This window comes from Cebidichthys violaceus, unplaced genomic scaffold (genome assembly GCF_023349555.1).
Source record: "Cebidichthys violaceus isolate CVI_PGR_0920_01 unplaced genomic scaffold, fCebVio1.0.p SCAF_37, whole genome shotgun sequence".
NCBI classification, from domain to species: Eukaryota; Metazoa; Chordata; class Actinopteri; order Perciformes; family Stichaeidae; genus Cebidichthys; species Cebidichthys violaceus.
In genome coordinates, this window is record NW_027176561.1 from 1,382,454 (window position 1) to 1,403,516 (window position 21,063).

The 21,063-nt window shown below is 43.5% G+C and overlaps 1 protein-coding gene across 2 annotated transcripts in view; it reads right to left on the reverse strand.

Moving 5' to 3' along the window:
* ssbp4 (single stranded DNA binding protein 4) overlaps positions 1-18,933 on the reverse strand; it is an 89,149-nt gene extending 70,216 nt beyond the window's left edge. Inside the window, exons 1-3 of one of the 2 annotated variants that reach the window (XM_068725901.1) lie at positions 18,299-18,933; positions 8,134-8,206; positions 3,937-3,998 (exon numbers count right to left, since the gene is read on the reverse strand). In XM_068725901.1, coding sequence (XP_068582002.1) covers positions 3,937-3,998; positions 8,134-8,206; positions 18,299-18,354 — 191 coding nt within the window. In that variant the 5' untranslated portion in view covers positions 18,355-18,933. The remainder of the gene's footprint in view (positions 1-3,936; positions 3,999-8,133; positions 8,207-18,298) is intronic. The other variant, XM_068725902.1, reaches the window with a different exon arrangement.
* Between the last annotated feature and the right edge of the window lie 2,130 nt (positions 18,934-21,063).

Sequence of the window (21,063 nt, forward strand, 5' to 3'; positions counted from 1 at the left end):
AATAAATAGAAACATAGTGACGGCTTAAGAGGAGCCAACAATTCAAATGAAGTCGTGCGTGTGTTGTTAAGACGTTCACGCATGCAGGTGGAGGAAATTCCTGCATTGAGGTGGAGACTTCAGAGACCTTCTGGACACCCAAAGACAAGGCGCCCGTTCACGCAGTTAAGTGGCATTGCAAAATTAATCCACACATTGTTGCAAAATAGGTTTCGCTGGAAGCTTGGTGATGTAGAGAATACTCTTTGTCTGTAACCGGTAATCCTGTTACATCTACACATGTCTCACGATTGACTGCAGACCACGCTGCATCTCCTTTGTGGAGCAGAGGTCATATAAAACGGCATGAGACATGACATGACAGCTTCTTCTGTTTTGGACTCTCAGATTTGCCGAAGCTCTGCGCAGGTTTACTTTGCCTCCGAAAGCAAATCCACTGATTGCACCAACTGCATCAAAATGAATTGATTTTGGTCTGAAATTCTGGTGTTATTAAAAAAGGTGAAGGGACCAAACCTTCATTCGTCTGAAGTGAACCTTTTCAAGTAGTTTTCAACCGCTGACAGAGTTGAGATAAGACTGACAAGAGTTTTCTTTTTTTCAGGATATCCAAGGAAGCCATCAGTAGGCGATCTGCATTTTCAAAATATATCAGATTTTCTGTTCCACTACAAATGGATTTGAATATGCTGCAATGTCGGAGGAATGGGGGGAACGGGAAAACCTCCCGTTACTTACGACTGTCGATGCATTATTCCAAGATGATTACTGCCCTTGCTGGTCTTGTACCTGCCTTAATTAGTCTTTTGTTTTGTTGCATTATCATGGCAGTTTGTTAACACGTGACACCAGATAAGAAACAAACAGTGTGCTGCTCCTTTTGAATTAGCTGAATTGACTGTATTAGTGTTCCTATTGGATTTTATTTAGATGTAACAGCTAGGCGATGGTCTGTCTCCTACGTCGTACTTGACTAGGAGGCTGAAGCTGCGAGCAGTATTTCAAAGTCAGCTGCTCCCATTTACGATCTAAATGACACATTTTGAGGAAAGACGGAAGAATTAAGCAAGGAGAGGGTAGTAGAGGAGAGAGAGGCGGAGAAGACTCTCTCTAAACCTGTGTTTATAAAGAGCGGTCCAGATATTTAGGGGCAGAGGACGGCTGTACTCTCACTGTTTCCTCTGCCCCTCACAAACAAGAATTTCAGCTGGAGGCAATCACACAGAGGATCCCTCGACATACTGTTGTTGTGCTGAGGTTTTCATGTGTGTGTATGTTTTGTGTGTTGGGGTGAGGGGTATGTGTGTGTGTGTGTGTGTGTGTGTGTGTGTGTGTGTGTGTGTGTGTGTGGGTGTGTGTGGGTGTGTACTGAGGATTCAGTGGCCATCCAGTGAAAACTGGTTAAAGCAATCGATTTGGGGATAAGGAGGAGACAACTAGCAGCAGCCAATAGAGAGGGAGCTAATGACACAATCAACACCTGCAGCCCTCGCTGAGCCTTTTCTTTATCCTTCCACCCATAACAACAGATGTGGATGAGTGACCCCCACCGCCAGGCTCCCTCTTCCTCCCCCAACATCCCCCCCACCACCCCCCCTTACAGCTCCGGTCTCACTCTGAAGCCCCCCGCCAACGCCATCCTACAGGAAGCAGCCACAGAAGCAGAGACAGGAGGGAAGAAAACCCCAGTGAGGTGCTGAGGAAGGGACGACGGGGGCGGGGCTAGGGGTGGCGGCGGGGTCGGGGTCTTAGATTTGGCTGTTTAACACAAAAGAGGCTGGAATGCAAAGAGTTAATCCGTTCGGGGGTCTCTCTTCCGCAAACAAAGGGACAGGCCTCCAGACAAAGGTTGAGGGAGGGGGAGCGAAGGGTGAGGGATGAGGGAGGTTGGTGGCTTTCCTACCATCTGGAGCTTTTGTTTTGGGGGGAGGCTGGAGGTTGGGGGGGGGGGGTGTTGCTGGGTGGTGTAGGGGTGGACAGGGGACTCCGCCTCCCACCCGCCCCCTCCTCCCCCGGCAGCCGACCCCCGGACCCAACCCCCACTGAGTCTCCGCGTCCACGTGCTGTGTGGCCCAGACAGACGCCCCTCAGCGAGGTCATACTACACCGGAGTCCTGCCCCGCTCAGCCCGGCTAATCATCAGCCTACACTCCAACTGCTCAACGCACACACGAGGTCATCTCCCACACTCTGCTGAAATATTTCAATGCAGTCAGAACACACACTACGAGCGCTCTACTCTCTCTCTCTCTCTCTCTCTCTCTCTCTCTCTCTCTCTCTCTCTCTCTCTCTCTCTCTCCCTCTCTCTCTCTGAGCCCTCTTATTGGTTTGGTTCAGGCAGAGGCGAGAGCAAACCTACGCTGTGCTGTATGTTTGTGTATGTCATTCTGTCAGCATTACTGGTAGCTGTCCAATTGAGAGCTGTCAGGTTGAGAGAAGCCAGGCTCTTTAAGGACCATTATGAACCGTGTCAACAGGCTGCACAATTACAACACACACTGGGGCCAGAGAGGATGAATGACTGAAGCCGCATGTCCGGGTTTATTACACAGGGCCGGCCGGGGGGCTTTAGGGATGAGCAGGATAGCATGAATGACAAACAAAGCGGGCCCTGTCAAACCTCTTATCTTGGCTCTGTCTGCCTCCCGTGCTGCCTTGCTGAGGATTCAGCTTCTCAACCTCCCTGCATGTTTGGCTGCTTGATTCTTTGTCTGCATCCTTTCCAGCTGCCCAGCTTCCTCGTCACTGCCTGCCTGCTAGTCTCCTTGCCTTTAAGTTGGGTTTTCTAGCGCTTGGCCTGACAACTGGAAAGAGGGGAATCCTACATTTGGGTGTTCCCATTCCTTCTAATTCAGACATGCACAGTGTACGTGTCAGGCCCTGAGCCCACTGACCCTGTTCTTCCAGCCAGATAGAAAACACTGTCCTCTTTTCATCTAGCATTAAGAAATCTGACAGATTTGTTTAAGGATGCAGAAAGAAAAGTGGAACAACCCACGTCAGAGCCTTGTTGTGTTAAATGGAGCATATGGTTAAAAAGTCTCAAAAAAAGTTGACGATGGAGGTTTTCAAACTGTGAGGAGGCGCGGCGGCTCAGACCTGAAGCAATAGATACTGCCTGTGGTGAAAAAACAAGGTGGTGTTCTAAAAACAACAGGAAGTTATAGGTGGCCCTCCCATCTCGAGTAAATCAGACCACACAGACATGATACATATATTTGTTGATTCAGTGTGACTTATGCTTTCTGAGGATGTCATTACCCCTGATGGCCATGGCAAACAAATGTCCACTTACAAATCGCAGAAAAAAAAAAACACACTTGTCAGAACTTGCTTGAGAATAACCCCGTTTTTAAGTTCTCTTCAGTATCAAAGTAATCCACTGATAGCTGTTGGTACATCCATGGGTACATTGCAAGACAAGATGTACTAATTGCTAATTCGGCATGCTTTTAAATGTGCCAACTCCCTAAAATGTAAACAAATACAGGCTAAAGGGGTTCAAATTGTAGCCCATCGCCCGCAATTGAAACCATATCAACTTAATACGATGTGTTGCCTCGATTTTGGAGAGGAGGGTCCCCAGTGTCAGAACCACTGTGACAGAGGATCTGTCTCTGATTTTGACTTCAATTGGACAGTGCACACTTCGATGGGAGGTTTAAAAAAAAAAAACAGTTCCACTTAAATAACAAAGCAAGGCAAGTTACCTCACTTGTCAATCAGAGGGATGCCAGAATAACAGCACTTAAACATGTGTGAGATGGTGTACTTAGCATTCCCTGCAATTACTGTCCCTCTCCACCCCTGCACATTCTTTCAGACCATCAAGAGTACTTCTACAGTATGAACTTAAGCTGTTGAAATAACGTGTGTGTGTGTGTGTGTGTGTGTGGTCAGGAGAGAGAAAGAGCAAGAGGATCAACATGTACATACCACCACCATGAGTGTAAAAATCCTGGAGGTTCCCCAAGTGTGATGTTCTTCTCCCATCGGATCTGAGAGAAAGAGAGAAGCGCAATAGAGGATGGAGGAGAGAAGACAGGAGGGAAATGAAAAATTAGACATGTTTTATGCATATCGTAATCATTTTGCTCAACTGTCCTCCCAACTTTAGCCAGACAGAGCGATAGTCGGACAGAAGAATAAGCCGACGGGCGGCGCAGCGAAAGTGCAGTGCAGCGCTGAGGTTCCGGATAAGAAACTGTGGCTGTCTTGAAGCAGCGGCCCTCTCCACTGCCCTCACAAACCAGCAGAGCTCCTGCCTGAATCTGGACACCGAGATAAGATCCAATGAGAGATAGCAGACCCTGCTGCCTGCTTCACACACACACACACACGCGCACACACACACACACACACACACACACACACACACACACACACACACACACACACACACACACACAGTCATACTGACCTGACACAAACACACACACACATTCACATAGTCATACATACGTGATTCACCCGAGTCTGTGAGGACAGCACGACAGTAGCAAGATTTGTCTTTGTTTTCTATACATTAGATCCGAGCTTCAGATTTCTATTGAAGTGTCTATTCTATAGATTTCCCCAGTGCAGTTTATAGTGATGTGATGTGCCGTTGGTGGGTTGGGCTTGTTGATTTAATGCTGCTAAAGAGCTGAGTGCTGCACTGTGCAGGAAAGCATAGAGTGGCAAAGTCCTCTCGGGGACAGAAGTGTATTGTGTGTATACTATAAATATGAGCGTGTGTGTGTGTGTGTGTGTGTGTGTGTGTGTGTGTGTGTGTGTGTGTGCGCGCCTCACTGAAGAGGAACAGAGGCTAATTGAGGTAGGAGAGTCCAGGTGATAGCGCTCTCATTAGATGAACAGGTGTGAATGTGTGGGCCTTCAGTTTACCTGCGAGGATAGAAGTCCCTTATCTATTGAAACATTTCTGTGTTTTTCTTTGTGTGTGTGTGTGTGTGTGTGTGTGTGTGTGTGTGTGTGTGTGTGTGTGAGAGAAAGAGACTGCGAGGTACATAGGTGCTGAGGTTGAGAGATCTCTATGCACTGCAAAGAAAACATCATTACGCCTTAAACAGCACATACACTGGATTCAGCAAAAAAAAATATTATTCTATCAACAGACTACTATTTTGATAGTTCATTTGTAATTTTTATTAAGTAAGAATGTAAATGTTTCTGGATTTGATGCTTTTCTTTGTCATTTATTTAATAAACTGCATCTCTGTTGGTTTTAGACTCATACAAATTAAATAAAACAAGCTATTTGACTGCATCGCCTTGGGGTTATGGGAAATTATGTATATTTTTACTATCTTGTGGTATTTTAGAGACAAAATGATTCATCGATTTATCAACATTAAATGGCAGATTTATCGATAACCAATAAGCAATAGTCCTCTTACTTGCTTTTTCCAGACCAAAGCTTTCAAGGATTTTCTATTGTGTTGTATTTGATTTGCAGCATGTCTTTATTTGCGGTGCATTTATGCTCCTTATGTATGCGTATCTCTCTAAATTTGCTGTGTTTTATTTATTTGCATTAATGTATTTTGTGCTGTCGAGAAAGTGAAGATTTTTTCTTTATTTGCAGGCGCTTTCTTTAGTTGCATTCATCGAGGGCACTCAGCCACTGTAGAGTACAGAAACAAGCAGGAGAATAAACAGTGAGGAGGTTTAACAGGAGGTTAATAGAGAGGAACAGAAGCAAAAACGGCAGATGATCAACGAAACGAAAGGATTACAGGAAAAAAAATCAAAGCCAGGAGAAGGTGATCAGGTTTTGTGTGCTTTAAGAAAGATCTGGAGAACGTTGACTGAGTGCGAACAGGGTAACCGAACATGTAGATGAGTATAACAAATCATCTCTGTTTGCAACCTTTCTTCAAATACTCGTGAGAGTACGTTTTACTGCTGCATGAAGGTGAAAAGGTGAACGGTCAAGCTGTTTGTTTGGATATCTACCCATTACTGTCAGCCGAATCCAAACACACCGACTCCGACCATATAAGACAGCAAAACACAAAACGATGCTGCGGTTGAAATAAACAAAATCATTTACCAATATACGGTTGCAGGCGCAACATTTTGAGACAACTGGCGTCAAATTGACTTAGCAGTCTTTGCATGCATGCCTCGTGGACATGGGTTGTTTGCGTGTGTGTGTTTGCGTGTATGTTGTTCTAATCCCCATCTGTGTAGATGTTGCTTAAATTCTTGTTTGAGGCCGTTAAAATGTGTGTTTGGGTCTCTGTGTGTGTGCGCCTCCGGTTGCCTGCGACCCAGAACTTCACCCCTTTCCAGCAGCACACCAATAACGCTCAATCTTCGGGAGGGGGGGGGGATTCACCCACAAGGGCTCTGAAATGAGCGAGGCTCTCTGCAGCCCCACCACTTGATCTCCCTGTGCTGCTTCCCCCCATCTCTGCTTCATATTTTAGACGTCCGCCCGTGGTTGTTGGCAGCTGGGATGGCCTCCAGCAGCACTGCCCTCCCTGCCGCCAGCCTGCCTGCACACTATAAACTAAGGCAACCAATTACTGTCTGATTGATACATCCACGTCCCAGCAAGAGTGATTTTGGGATATGTTCTTTTCAACTCAACTGGAAGAGATATGACTTTTTTTTTTTGGAATTAAAATGATCATATTGATAGTGACAGTTATTTTACAGCTTGTTTTGTAGCCCAGGCCAAGTAACACATAAAATAAATTGTTGTGGTTGGAAGCAGTCATAGGCAAACCTAACAAAAGCTCTATCACCATCGACTCTAAAGGTGCAGCCCATTAAATAAACAGTTTGACATTTTATGAAACACTCTTATTCACGTTCTTGCTGAGAGACAGATGGAAGAATGTATACCACTCCCATGTCTGTACTGTAAATATGGAGCTACAGCAAGTAGCTGCTTAGCTTAGCATACAGAAAAAAGGGTCAGCACTGGTTACCTCGCTACTTCACGGTGAAGACAAAACTCCAGGAAGTGACTGTGCTTGACCAAGATAAAGTCTGGGACAAAACACCCCAATAAAACCACAACTTTAGTTTTTATACTTCAGTGTTTGTACAAATTAAAGTAACAGGATTTAATATGTTAACTGACTTGGTCAGTGCTAACTGTTTCCCCCTTTGTTTCCAGTCTTTACGCTAAAGTCGGCTAGCCTTAGCTGCATATTATAAGCAAATGAGCACATTTCCTAAAATGCTGACCTATTCCTTTAATTCTAGATATAACATTGCCTTTTACAAGAAACCGGTAGAGAAAGTAATTTCAACTTTAAAATGAACCAAAGCCTCTCGCTCTCTTACAGATGATCAGCTGAACCGCCTGTTGCTCACTAGACTCTCACATCTGGGTGTGCAGCGTGAGCTTATGCAGATGCATCAGTATCTCTATGTGACTCTACACTGAGCTCACCTGATGAAATGACAGATAAACACCGTCAGTATTAAAGTTGAATAGTATGGGCCTGCCTTTGCTTGCCATTAAAGCCCTCTCAGCGTTGGAGAGTGTATTAAGTGGAGCCGAATAAAGCCAGTGGGGCAGGAGAGGTGTTGTACATGAGACACCTGGACACGGGACCATTAGCAGGAAGGATGTCCATTAAGGAAGAGGATGCAACACATTAGAGACATTACCTCTTCAACAGTTCAGGGGCCTAAAATGAGACTAATAAGTACAGTAGACCTGCGACACATGGTCGTGTTTGGTTCAAATATTAAAACGGTAAACTTGATTTAACTCAGCAGGGACTGGCTTTGCTTCTCAAATGAGCAACACATGCTCACAATATGTCAAACTGCTCTAATTATACAATGTTTATGATGACAAATTAGAGCTAATAATGAAGGGCGGGTAATCATATTTAGAAGCCCAACTGATGCCATGTTTACATTGCCCCAAATTAATAAACACTCAAAAGAACATTGCTGTTGCTCAGCAGCTGTAAATAAAAAACATTTAAAAAAACAAGTCTTGGCTCATGATGTATTAATATTGTCTTAAGATTTTTAGTGAGATTGCGCCACAGCTGCTTGAACCCAGAGCAACTCATAATGTGAATTCCATTCCTGGTCATACAATAGAGGGGGAACCACACTCACGCTTTAGAAACAGGAAGTCAAACTGAAAGAACGTCTTACCTCTGACAGGAAGGTCTGTGCTGATTTCTGTGCGCCGACATGCAGCAAATACTCATACACATATAAAGCTAACCTGGAAAACAGAGAAAGAGAGAGAGAGAAAGGTGTCAGTGTCGAGGTATCACATCGTTTACACTCTCAAAAACAGCACACTTTGAAAGATTGTTTCAAAATGAATAAACAAAAACAAGGTCATGCTCTTTCTTCATCCTTAAAATGTGCCACGCGTGTTTTAAATCCAAGTAGCCCGTCAACGTAAGTCTGTTACTGGCATAAAATCATCACGGTGTCATTTTAGATGGCGCTTGGATGAACAAGATTTCACAGTTTGGAGGATCTTATACACTGTGGAGGGGTTGTAAATGTGTGATGTAAAGCTCTGCAGCTCTGGGCTAAAGAGCCTCCGTGGCACTCGGCCATATCCCTGTGGTTTTAGGAACTCTGCTGTTGAGGCACAGAGGCTGAAAACAAGACAGCGGAGACACCGAGGGAACTGAACGTGGCTGAAGTCGGATTCTCAGATGTCAACAGGCTGCTTGTTGGATTCCAGTTATTTTTAGGTGTCACACACATGCCGATGCCTATTTATGCATCGTGTATATATAACAATAATTACTTAAACAAACTCACAGAAACATAGTCATTAAAATATTATTGGCTTATCAAGTTGTAACAGATAACTGGCAGACATACAGTAGAGCAATATGAGCATCTAATTGGAGTTAAATCTCACATACTGACAAGATTTGAGTCAAAAGCTCTATTTCAATTTGCGTTCTTGCGTACTTCCACTGGCTACTCTGAGTGCAGGAGTATAAGTATGGCAAAATGCAGTGCACTATGAGTACCCGGACGGTGTACTCACAACGGTCAAAACGTTGAGTGTGGAAGGCGGAGCACTTCTCACCCTCAATCGTGGCCATCTTGGCTACGAAGCTGAAGGGGACGGACCACCAAACTTGTGAAAATGGCTGAGACGGTCTGAGATTGTCCACGTCGTGCAATGAAGTACATAGTGTACACAGCGTACTACCTGGAAGTGTAACGGAGGTATCCGAATTGAGACACTGCAACAAACAAACCATGTGCTAAAACGCCAACATCACTGACTCTCAGTGGGTTCATATCTAAAAACAAGCCTATGATTTAGTGTTAACTACAATAAAAAAATGTCTTTGTCAAGCTTTAAAAAATTGGCGCTTTCTCCTTGAAATGGCTAAATACAGCACAGCATGTATCAATGGTGGGAGCTGTCACTGAAAGGAGAATAATGCCGACTGTACTCTATTGGCCACTTGAACGCTTCAGTCATGCGAAGAGAAATAATTATTATTTATAACTAATAATGTCTTTTCAATTGACTATTATATGACAAGTTGTGCCAGTTTTGTCATTTTTCTGTGTGATTTGTTGATACAAAGAGTTAATGTAATGTTTTCACATGGCAAGTAAAAAGTGTGGTTGCCTGGCAACAAGATGAGCAGACTCCATGAAGTCACTGCTCCCGGCTAAGAAATGGTCCAACACATAACCCCTCGTAAACGCACAATGGGTCTGTTTTTACACTTCAGTGTTTAAAACGACTTAAACAAGCGGTTTTTAATTCTGAAATAATGAGCTTAAGAGGTGCTGGTGGGTGCATTTTGTTATCTTCAGACAGAACCAGGGAACAGGTTTACCCCTGTTTCGAGACTTTATGCTAAGCTAAGCTAAGCTAACAGTGTCCTGTTTACGTACAGATATCAGGGTTGTATCAATTTTCTTATCTAACTCTCAGCAAGAACGCAAATATGTGTATTTCCCAAATGTCAAACAAAGGCATGAAAGGGCAGAAGGTTGCTCTGAACCCGACTTACTAAAATTGAACCATCTACATTTCACAGCGTGTGATTTTTTGGGGGGGGACCAGATCATGGCTCTCTCTTTCTCTCAACAGCGGACTCATCCTTGTTTATTGTCACCGTCTTTGCCTTGTTAACTCTGCTAACGCTCATCTCTGGTGAGACAAGAAGGGATCAAGTCTACAGCAGCTGGGCCCCGACTCAAGACTCAACCGAGGAACAACTTAATAACGACAATGTCGTCCTCTCACTCTTCTGAGTCTGCAACTAAACCCATCAGGATCATCTCAGATATCCGGTTTATTGCCCAGTCCTCATTGGACTACACATGAAGCAGAAAGACACACATGGACCTCTCACTCTTGACCAGTCTGGACCGACATCACAGCCCAAAATCATCTGTATGCAACCGTCTCCGTGTCTGACGCAAAGTGGAAGGGAGCTGCGGTGCTTTTTTCGTTGTACGGAGGGCGACTGTTTTTATGCTGATCACATGCATCAAGGCCAGAGCAGACACAGAGGTATGATGTTTGAGTTGATACTGAATGAATCAATAATGAGCCAGAGTTGAGCAACCTGATTCATTATCTCCTCAAAGATACCACTGCATTTCACTGCAATGTCCCGACAACCCTGTGCTAAAAGAAAACGATCTGCTACAGCTGGTCCAAACCAGTTTCAACTAGCATTAGACACTAGATGCTATCGCCTCTTCTGTTTCTCATTCTTACATCAGATACAACTGAATCAACACCCATTTCAGTTGCGTAGTGTCAACACACTGAATAAAAAAAAAAAAAGAGGATTTATAGTTTTTAATTACAGCGTGTATGTCAGTGTTTGTTTAAAGAGGCGTCACTACTAAAAGGTCCAGTGTGCAGAAAAAGGATTGTGAGAAGTCACAAGAAGGAGCAAACTGCTTGTTGTAAATTTTTAGTATTGATCTCAAGCGGAGTGACTCTCCTGGTATCGTTAAGTGAAACTGATCAGTGTTGTGTTGAGGAACTAGTCTGTCACGTTTAATTACGTGTTGTCTGAAAATGTGAAAAGAACATTTTCTGTCGGGAAAAGTGAACGCGATGTTCTGCCTTTATAGACATTTACATCCAATCAGCAAATTACATATTGCGATGAAAAAGTTTATTGAGCTTTTCATAATAAATACTGTATAAAAAAACATTAGACAGTAAAAAGAAAGTATGAATATGAAATAAAAGGGAGCACTATCTATTTCTGCCATATCCTTGATTGATATTCAACTTTAGTGTGTTTTAGGGAGAATATTAACTGTAAATAAAACAATGTTGGTGTAGTGGCCACATGGGTTATTGCAACTTCAAGGATAATCATGGGATGTACTCATATCATTTTGTTGGGGTGGGGGGGGTCACAACCCCCCAAAACAGATCTTTTTATTATCAGAATTTAATCCATTTGGTCCACTAACATTCCCGGCTCGGCCCACAGAAGTCATGGACTCCATGCTCTCACCTGGCTGGGTTGGAGAAGGACGCCCAGAAAACAACTTTTATAAGACTGAAGGAGGCGCCATCCTTGAACACGAGGACACTGTTTGGATGTATTTTAGTGAGTAAAACAAACTCAAACTGTAAAAGTGAGTGTAGATAGTATCGAAACTTCTCCAGTCAAACGATACTTGCATTTTATCTTTTTAGAGTTAAAAAAAAACTATTTGTATGGTTTGCTCGCAGCCAATGAGAGGGCAAAAATAGGATTTAAAATGTTCAGCTTTGTGTTTTTTGTTCGTTCACTGAAGTAACCGTGAGCCTGAGCAGTTCAGGTGGTGTTCGCGTATCCCAGGTACTGGGTGAAGTGAGAAGTCTGTTGGTGTAAAATATAGAAATGAGGTCCTCTTTGCAGTGTGAAATACCCAGCGGCAGGCATCAGCTCCTATATACCCCCGTCCGCACCGTACAGGATCGAACAGACATTCCCATGAGCATCGCGGCAATGCACTGAAATTTTCATGGCAGACCCCGGTGTGATCTCAGGGGCTCTATGCCCCAGTGATGGGCACCTGCCCCGGCTGTAATGCATTATTTAAAAACACTCATTCAAACCAGGCTTCGGGGGACACCTTTTGTTACTCTGTCAGAAGCAGTAAGTGTAGCTCGGTGAAGGAGGAGACTTTTTTTTTTTTTTCTTGCGAGCTGATGGAGCAAAGCCCGAGGAAGGCCAGGTAGATAAAGGAGTCATGTGGGGGGGGGGGGGGTTGTACTGTACAGGAGAGCTGTGTCAGAGGGAAACTGAAGGTCAGGGCCTCAACTCTGTCCTCCGTGGATACTGTAAACCTGAATTCCTTCCCTGTGAACTCTGCACTAGTTACACATGTCACTCAGGAATAAAAGATGAGACGCTTACAAGACGAACCACAACCACGCAGCCCACTCCACGGCTCGCGTTTCCTCTGCAACACGCATTTCACTCGCCTCCTTCCTCGGCCGCAGATGAAATTTAAACGATAACGTATGCCGATTCAAATTACGCGATGAGAAGAAGATCTGTCTGAGTGGGAAGGGGAACATTTAACCTGCACTTTGACCGCTGACTAAATGTCACGGCTCATGATGTAAAGCTGCTGAGTGACTTTACGACAAAAGAGAAATAAACCGTAAACGTCTTTTTCCACCATACAGCGACTTGGAGGGGATCTAACGCACCTTTTTGGCGATCTTCTTCCCCTTCCCGGCCCGAACCTTGTGCCGCCTAACTAGTGCTTTGCTCAATGTCCACACATCAAGGAGATCTCTCCCACTGCCTCGTCCCCAGGAAACACACCTGACATTTAGCCCCAGGCTGCCCCATCCAGCCCTCCCTTTTCCTTCGCTCGCCTCCAGAGACAAGGGCATCTCGGCTTAGTTTAGCCAGCTAAAGCACAGACAGTTAGCAAATTAACTTTCATGTCGTCGTTTCAATAATTCAGCAGCGAGGGCAGGGTGAGGTAAGGTATGAACGAAGGAAGTGATGGAGGAGGGTTCAGCGGGGCTCGTTACGGCGCACACTTTCATATACAATCTTTAACAAAAGAATAAACATGGGTAGAATGCATAATTTATGTAGTCAGAGGGGCACCGAATGTAGCACAAAGCGTAGCTAGATAAAAAAAAATAAAAAAACCCACAAAATATTATTTCCTATATATTAAATATTTATAAACATTGTATGAAAGCAGAATAGATCTGACACTGTAGTGGTGAACGGGTGTGGTTGCAGTGATGTTTCCCTTGAAGGCGAATGAGAGATTGGATGCCGGTTAGAGACACCTGTAATACTGTGAAGCTGTTTCACTAAAGCTTATTCCCACTGCACACACGGTTTATATTTGCTTGGCTTTGTTATGGCATTTCCTTTGTCAAAACAAATCAGTGTCAGCACGCGTGTAAACACGCTTGGCTTTAGCCATGGGTTAATCCACACTGACACACACACACAAACATTTAGTCCTCTCACTTTCTACCAGCAGCGAGCTCGACTGCAGACACGCTCACCTGTGAACGTCCTCTAACCTCGGAGTTTAACTGATAGAAGTTGCTCGTTTTCAGCTTTTTAATGAAAGAGGCAGAGGAGACGGATCCTTAATGGTGTGTGATGAGAGATCATATTGACATCGCTGACATACTTTTGTTATCGCCTCCTCCCGCAGCAGTTAATGAGAACAGTAATATGAGGTAACTTTAACCTCAATAATCCGATTAAATCATTTGTTTTCTATGTTCCTCCTCAGGAACACACAAAGTCTTTCTTAAGTACCTGTTGTCTGTTGAGGAAGCAGCTTTTCTCTGTAATAAAAAAGACACACACACACACACACACACACACACACACACACACACACACACACACACACACTTCTCTTCTGTGTGCTCTGTCGCCAAACTGATTAACAACTTCAGGCACGTAGCCTCAATATTTATACTGTCTCCTTTATTTCAAGTGAGAAAACTAACAAATTTGTGCGGATGCACCCAAAGCAGCTGACGAAAGGCAGCATTAATTGACTGTTGACATGCCTGAATGAAAGCAGTCAGCCAAAGGGTGCCGAGGGTAAATCAAGGGTTTCTTTACTTTTAGTGCAATGTCTCTGCCTGTGTTAGCGCGTAGCTCTTTATGCTCCTTTCAAAAGGGTAAAATGCAGATGGCAGAGCCATCTGTGTAGAATCAAAACCATGCATTCAGACCTGAAGATCCCCATTAAACTGCATGTAAATACATGGGAGGAGCCAGAGGAGGAGTGGAGGATGTAAAGAACCCCGTGTTCAAAACAAACTGATTAACTTGAAGTTCTTGAAGTTCCTTTCCCAAACAAATCCATCAGCACTTGAAATCGCACAAAACTGTCTGTAAACAAACACGGAAGATTACAAAACAAAACGCAGGGAGCAGAATTCTTTTGGAAAATTAAGAACGTGCTTTTAAAAAATGAGATGTTTGCTCCAGCTATTAAATGGGTTTTTTTGTGAATGGCACCTTTAATTAGGAAGCTGGATTCATCAGTGCATGTTTCAAAGAGGCTCCAGTTACTAAATAATAAGGTGACATCAATAGTGAAGCTGCTGTACCCCTGTTCAAATTAAATTAAATAAAACGCTGGGGAAAATAAAAGTGTGGAGCGTAATTAATTTCTTTGGTCGCAAGGGCACCAGGTCTTCCTCTGCTTTTATTAATAATATCATTATTATTATCAATGTTTTCTTTTCACAAAATGTCTGATCACAATAATGTTTCTCAAGGATGTGCAAAGAAAACACTTCACTCCCCACTCGGGCCAGCTGCCGGTGAACTTAAGACAGTGAAACCAGGCGGCGATTGTATGGCGAGTCCTTGGCTGCATGGAGGAATCCACATTAATTGTGCAATGTACATGTGAGCGTTTTATGTTGCATTTCTGAACAGGTCGGTTTCGAGCCTTGGTTTCAAGGCTTTGAAAAGAAACGAAAAACACACACACACACACACACACACACACACACACACACACACGACCGGGCTTGTAACATTTTCTTAAAACTACTGTAAACTCTTCAGGTGGCTGATAACTGAGGCGTTCAGTACTATATTACCACAGAGGTACATGCTGAACTGTAGAGGAGCATTTGCTTGTTCTTATGAAGTTGTTTAGGTTTCAGACTGCACATCTTAACACCAGATCACATGCAGGAAGTGTTCCAAATCTGGAAACTCCCCACTGAAAATCAACAAAATCGGCATTACGGGACGATCGTAACACCGGGAGCTGATCAAAAAAACACCGTAGAAACACCGACAACATCGCAGCAGTAGCGGGCCTCCATCACTGCTGCTAGAACTCGTTTAAGTTCCCCTCTGTTCTCAGGGTTAAAAGAGAAAGTGATTAAAAACGATGATGAAGAACATGTTTCTTTTGGCTGTTCTGAAACTCTCAGGTTAATCCACAATTTCCCTGAAAAGCTTCCGCAGCTGGCCGTCACTCTTAACGACACCAGGTTGCTAACTGAAACCAAATGGTGTAATAAAGTTTGAAAATGCTGTATGTGTAGGACAGGTTTTTAGAAGGAAAAAAAAAAGTCTTTGCAGGAAATACACACACAAAATCCTCGTCGGCAACTTCTTCCTTGTAGCGCCTCACATGCCCCGCACACACACACCTTTGTGCTGTCGGATTGCTCTCACACTGCTCTGGACTACATTCACCTCCAGTCTCTACTTTTCTTTCAACTTTAGTGTACAGACTTTAACTGCATCATGGTGCGACTTAAGTTTAAAAAGGAGAATAATAATCTTAAACACATTCATACATTATGGGTTAAAAGCATTCTGTGGAACATAAGGAAAAACTGTTTTCTTCTGCAATTTCAACACGACCAAAACTGATTCCAACCTCACTTTATGAAGCCAAGGTAGATAATATATTACCAATTCATAGTTTATTTAATAAAGTCTATGACTTTATAATCAATCCTCTTAGCAAGAGCTGCAGCTGCGATACGTGTGTCATCCCTTAAGAGCGAGTCCAGCCGGGGCGCCCTCTTTTTAGTATCTGAATATGTAAAGGGGACATATGAATATGTAAATATGAATATGAGCTAATTCAGTGATGCATCGAGGCAGCTGTTGCGAGCTCCACATTTACAAGGGAACATGTGTTGGCCCTGCGGGGCAGGTTAGGGTGACAAGACAGGTGAGGGGAGAGGGCAAGCGTCGTCCATTATGTGTGGACAATACCTATAGGCCTGTGTCGTGCGGGCGGGCAAACCCACACACGAGCTTAACTAAATATGTACATGGGTTTGAAGAATGGGAGAATGTACTGTGGAGTTCCTGATATATGAAATTGAATGCAAACAAACAAGAGTTTTGTTATTCACAAAGCAGCCTTAAAACAGACGCATTCATCATCCCCAGCTCCCAAAAGACTTGTATTTCTTATAGGTTAAATTATTAATCCTCCTCCTACACTTTCATTTGAAATACATGCTGCCTCTGCACTGATTTCACTCCCAATAACACATGGAACATAATCCACACTCCCTGAACAAGCAACTAAAAGCTGTCTATTAAAAAGAAAACACACACACACACACACACACACATACAAAGCATTTAAATTATCCACTGCTTTCAATGAGTTGTAAAAAGAAAAAGTAAGGAAGCAACGCTACACAAACAGGTGTAGAAGCAGCCCAACGTCTGCTGATGGTTCATATGCAATATTAAAGCATCATATTGGTTCAAAGGTCACTCTGCCTGCTGTTCATCCAACCACATGGGACTGTTTTCATTTAGGATTCACTCCGCACAGACAAACACACACACACACACACACACACACACACACACACACACACACAAGGAGCTGCTCAATTTTCCAATAATCGGATGTGAATTCAGAGTGAAATTAAACGCTCGTGGCACCAGAAGTGTGCAAAGTCGTATTCGAGGAAGCTTACACTAAGCACATGAGCGAGGCCACATCTCTAGAAAGCTTAATCAATTGAATGTGACACGGCAATGCATCAAAAAATACAAGAGAGTCTCTGAAGAAATTTTGTTTCTATTACAGATGGATGAGGTGCTGTGGATCTGCACAGCCTCTCAGGACCTGACAGTGTTTTCTGGATTACAATTGCATCTCAGCAGGGATGCGTGCTCACTCCTCTAACCCTCAGACTGTTTAGTGCTTAAAAATAGCAAACGGTGATGGAAGGCTACACCGATCTGAAGCGCAGGGATGCAAAGGAAAGGTCCAAATCTTTTGAATGGCCCCATGCAGGAGTATTCTAGGCAGCGACGACATAAAGAGCAGAGCTTCAGTCTACAGTGACATTTAAAAGTTGCATTGGCTTTTCTTTTCTTTTTTCATCTTTTATACAAAAGCAGTAACCCGTGCACTGGTGAATGAGCGTTTAAGTCGGGGGAAAAAAAGAATATTTAACACTAAAATCTAGCACAAAGCATGATGGGAGTTTCACCGCATCTAAAAACACCGAACACAGAGATTCATTTTACTGCTACATTATTTCCACACACATAATAACGATGCGATACTACAATCACCGGCTGGTGTTGTAATAGAAGTCTGTAATATTTAACAGCTTGATGCTCGTGGCAGCATGTCTCCAACCATTCGCGTGAGCTGATGCTTAAAAAAAAAAAAAAAAAAAAAAAGTTTACCACCGCTGTCTGTGCTGCTGAATGGGACAAAACTTTTCCCTTCATCGCCAGGTTTGATCGCGCCCCGGCTTCACGCCTGAGAGCACACAGCTAAATAGCCCGAGCGAGCTGCCCGCTTCTATTTCTAAAACACGAAATAATTCAACCAGCCGGCAGCTTCATATCCCCTGAAAGTTTACGAGAGGACGAGCTGAGCAGGGGACCAGCACATCCACCCCTTACAGAACCATGTTCTTACAAAGGAAACGAATTAAAACAGCAACAAACAAGAAAACAACAACAAAAAAAAGAACGCGCTTCATCTCCTTCTTCCACCGCTGCAGAAGCGTGTTGTACCGCAACATCAAATACATTGTTGCAGCCCGAAATGTTGCACCGCGTTAAGAAAGTGTGCGCGCGTTGCACGGAACGCACAATATTAGTAAATATCCCGTGCAACAAAAGTGCAAACAGGAGGTAAAATGAAGGAAAACTAAAGTTTAAGAGACGCACCTCTAAAAGGTGGAAACCCCGCGCGGAGGAGCGCACTTTAGTACAGTACACTGCTTTTAAATTACACTACCTAGTTTAGAAAGTTGGACTCCCCTCCAATGCCCCCCTCGCCTCTATGATAAGCAGGTAAAGTCCTTACGTATAGCGCGTAATTCACTTACTTTTCTCTCGCTTGGCTATCGGAAGGGACGACAGCTCCTTTACCTTTGGCGTACATGCTGGATTCTGTTTTAAGACTTTTGCCCCACTCAACACCTGTCAAAGAAAGCAGCCAGGAAAACGCTCCATCTCCATAGCTACCCCTTTAGTGTTTTTCCTCCCCCCCCCTCCTCCCCCCTTCTCCTCCCCCTCCTCCTCCCTCCTCCTTCTCTCTCCTCTCCCTCCCTCTCTTTCTCTTTTTTTTTTTTTTTTTTTTTTTTTTTTTTTACATCTCCAACATTGGCCACAAATCAGGCACAGTTTCTATTGGGGGGACTTGAAACCGTCCTGTTGGATTTTTTTTTTCCCTCCTCAGCCGCTGTTCCGCAGACCTGCTGCTCCTCCCTCCGTTGTGCAAACGGTGGGGGCTCCTTAAAGGGAAACACACACTTCTTGTTTACTGACCTCAGAAACATGAGGAGAGAAGGGGGGAAGATGGGGAAAGGCATGCCGGGTAAAGGGCTCTACTCTAAACGGACTACAGCCAGCTCTTTTTGGGAGGCTGGCAACAGTCCTAATGTTTTTCCCCCCTCAAAAGACATTCCAGGACTTCGCCTCCAATTTGATTTTTTACTTTGACTCACACCAATGAACACACTACTGTCATTTTAAAAATGTTTGCACACATGCTTTTTGGAAGGCATTATTTCCCATATGTGTGATTTGGTCTTGATGTAACAAGTATGCTATTGTTTTATCATGACCCCGAAATAAGTGCTGCACCTTACGAGCTAAAGAAAACCTATTAAGTCAACGGACAAATTCAGTTTTTTAGATGTTAGGGCTGTACCGAATAGTCCAAGGCTTCATTCATAATGCTGACATTCAAATTCGGAATCATTATTCGTGTTTAAACACGGTATTTCTGCACAGTTGATAAAATAAAGATTAGGTTACGCTAATATTGTTAGTATTATACTATTCATAGAATTAGATTCCAGTGGTGGGTGGCTGCATAGGGCTGTTGTTGGTTGAACATAATATTCTGCTTCAAACCATATTTGTTGGCGTTTAGCCTTTTAAAAACTACATTTTCACTGCGGTCAAAAATCTGCTTGCTCTCTCGCGAGAAGGAGGCAAACAATGACGAGTTACATTTATTAAAGGAGGTTGATTTAGGCCGATGAAGACATTGAAAGTGTTAAAGTGTTAAATGTAAAAAAAAAAAAAAAAGACATTCAGTAGTAACCTTATAATGAAAACACACCAGAGCAGAGGCAAAGTTCGGCCGTTATGAATCAGCGGCGATTCGCGGCCAGAGAGTTCGTGCAGCCAATCAGAGAATAGAGTCCTGTGACTCCTGTGACAGGTTGACCTGTGTTACAAACAATGTCTACCTGCCTGAAATGCATGCGCATGCCTCCTGGCCGTAGAAAAAATTAAATAAGCGCAGCGAGCTGCAACTTTGACGCTGCCCGGTGTGTTTCCGGCATTAGAGTAGCCTATGGCCCCAAGAAATCCTCAGCTGGTGTCTGAAGAATATTTAGTTTGAGGGAATAATGAGTTCTCCTTACGATAGTGTGGTACCAACTCAAACGCTTGTCTGGAAAGACAGACGAACAAATGCAGCAGTTCCAAATTTAATCTTTTAATATTGCATAGTTCAACTGGTTTACCTGACAACAGAAGAAAAAGGAAAAGATATTAATCCAGAGATCATAATTCCTAATTCTAATGACTAATAATCCAATTAAGGCAATTTAACCTAAAACACAATTAAAGCAAAGAAGAAACAAAGATATTGTCAAAATAGATTATTTTTTAAAACTTTGGCATTAATCTGGGGTTTTGCAGAATTGTCAAATATCAATGTTCTTGTCTATATGTATTGTAAAATGTATTGCTTGTCTTGGCGAAACATTTTTTATTTGCTTGAATCAGCCAACGTGCCAGTTGAACAGATGTTAGCTGTGGCTAGCTCTGAACCTACGACCGTGTGCAGAGCGTTTGACTGACAGCTCATCCTGAGACTGATCTCAAAACTGACCTTTTCCTCTCATCTCCTCAGGAGTTGTAGAGATAAAGCAATTAAGCGAGCGCACGAGTCTTCGCCAGCACTGCCCAGTATAATATCCATCTATTTGTGTGTACCCGCGCTTTCGAATTTAGAACTTTAAATCCAATCACGGTGCCCCTAAAACCGGTTTCGCACAGTCTTAACGCACCTTTCTGGTCAGTTTAACCACTGTTCTAAATCAGCATGCGTTGAACAGCAGGTAGAAATTACTTTCTCATACCACTGGGTTCAGTGTGATCTGATGGTGACCATCTACACCAGGACAACCGCTCACTTCCCAACACAGACTATCTGTTTTGGGACCCATGACATACCTACAGCTCCTTTCACAGGACACATGGGGCTGTGAGTCAGGTATAGCTTTCTACTCATGGGTCCCTTCAAACCTCTTCATCAAGCTCCCCAGTTTACACACTTGGCTCAGACCCTGATCTTGATGTGGGTCATCTATACAAGTCATCAGACACAGGCCAAAAATAGTGTTCACCAACTCTTGACCCTTGCTTAAAGTAAAAAGAGCAAAAAAATGAAATGAAATATGCATCACTGGTGTGAGTGCTGTCAATGAGCCATGAGGACTGGGCCTCATTGATTTTTGTTTATATCAGTGGGTGTTTGCTGGATGATAATCACTGACTGAGGTGAAAGGTTATGCACCTTTTTTTTTTCCACAATTATTTGACTCAAACTGACGGATAATCATGATTGTAG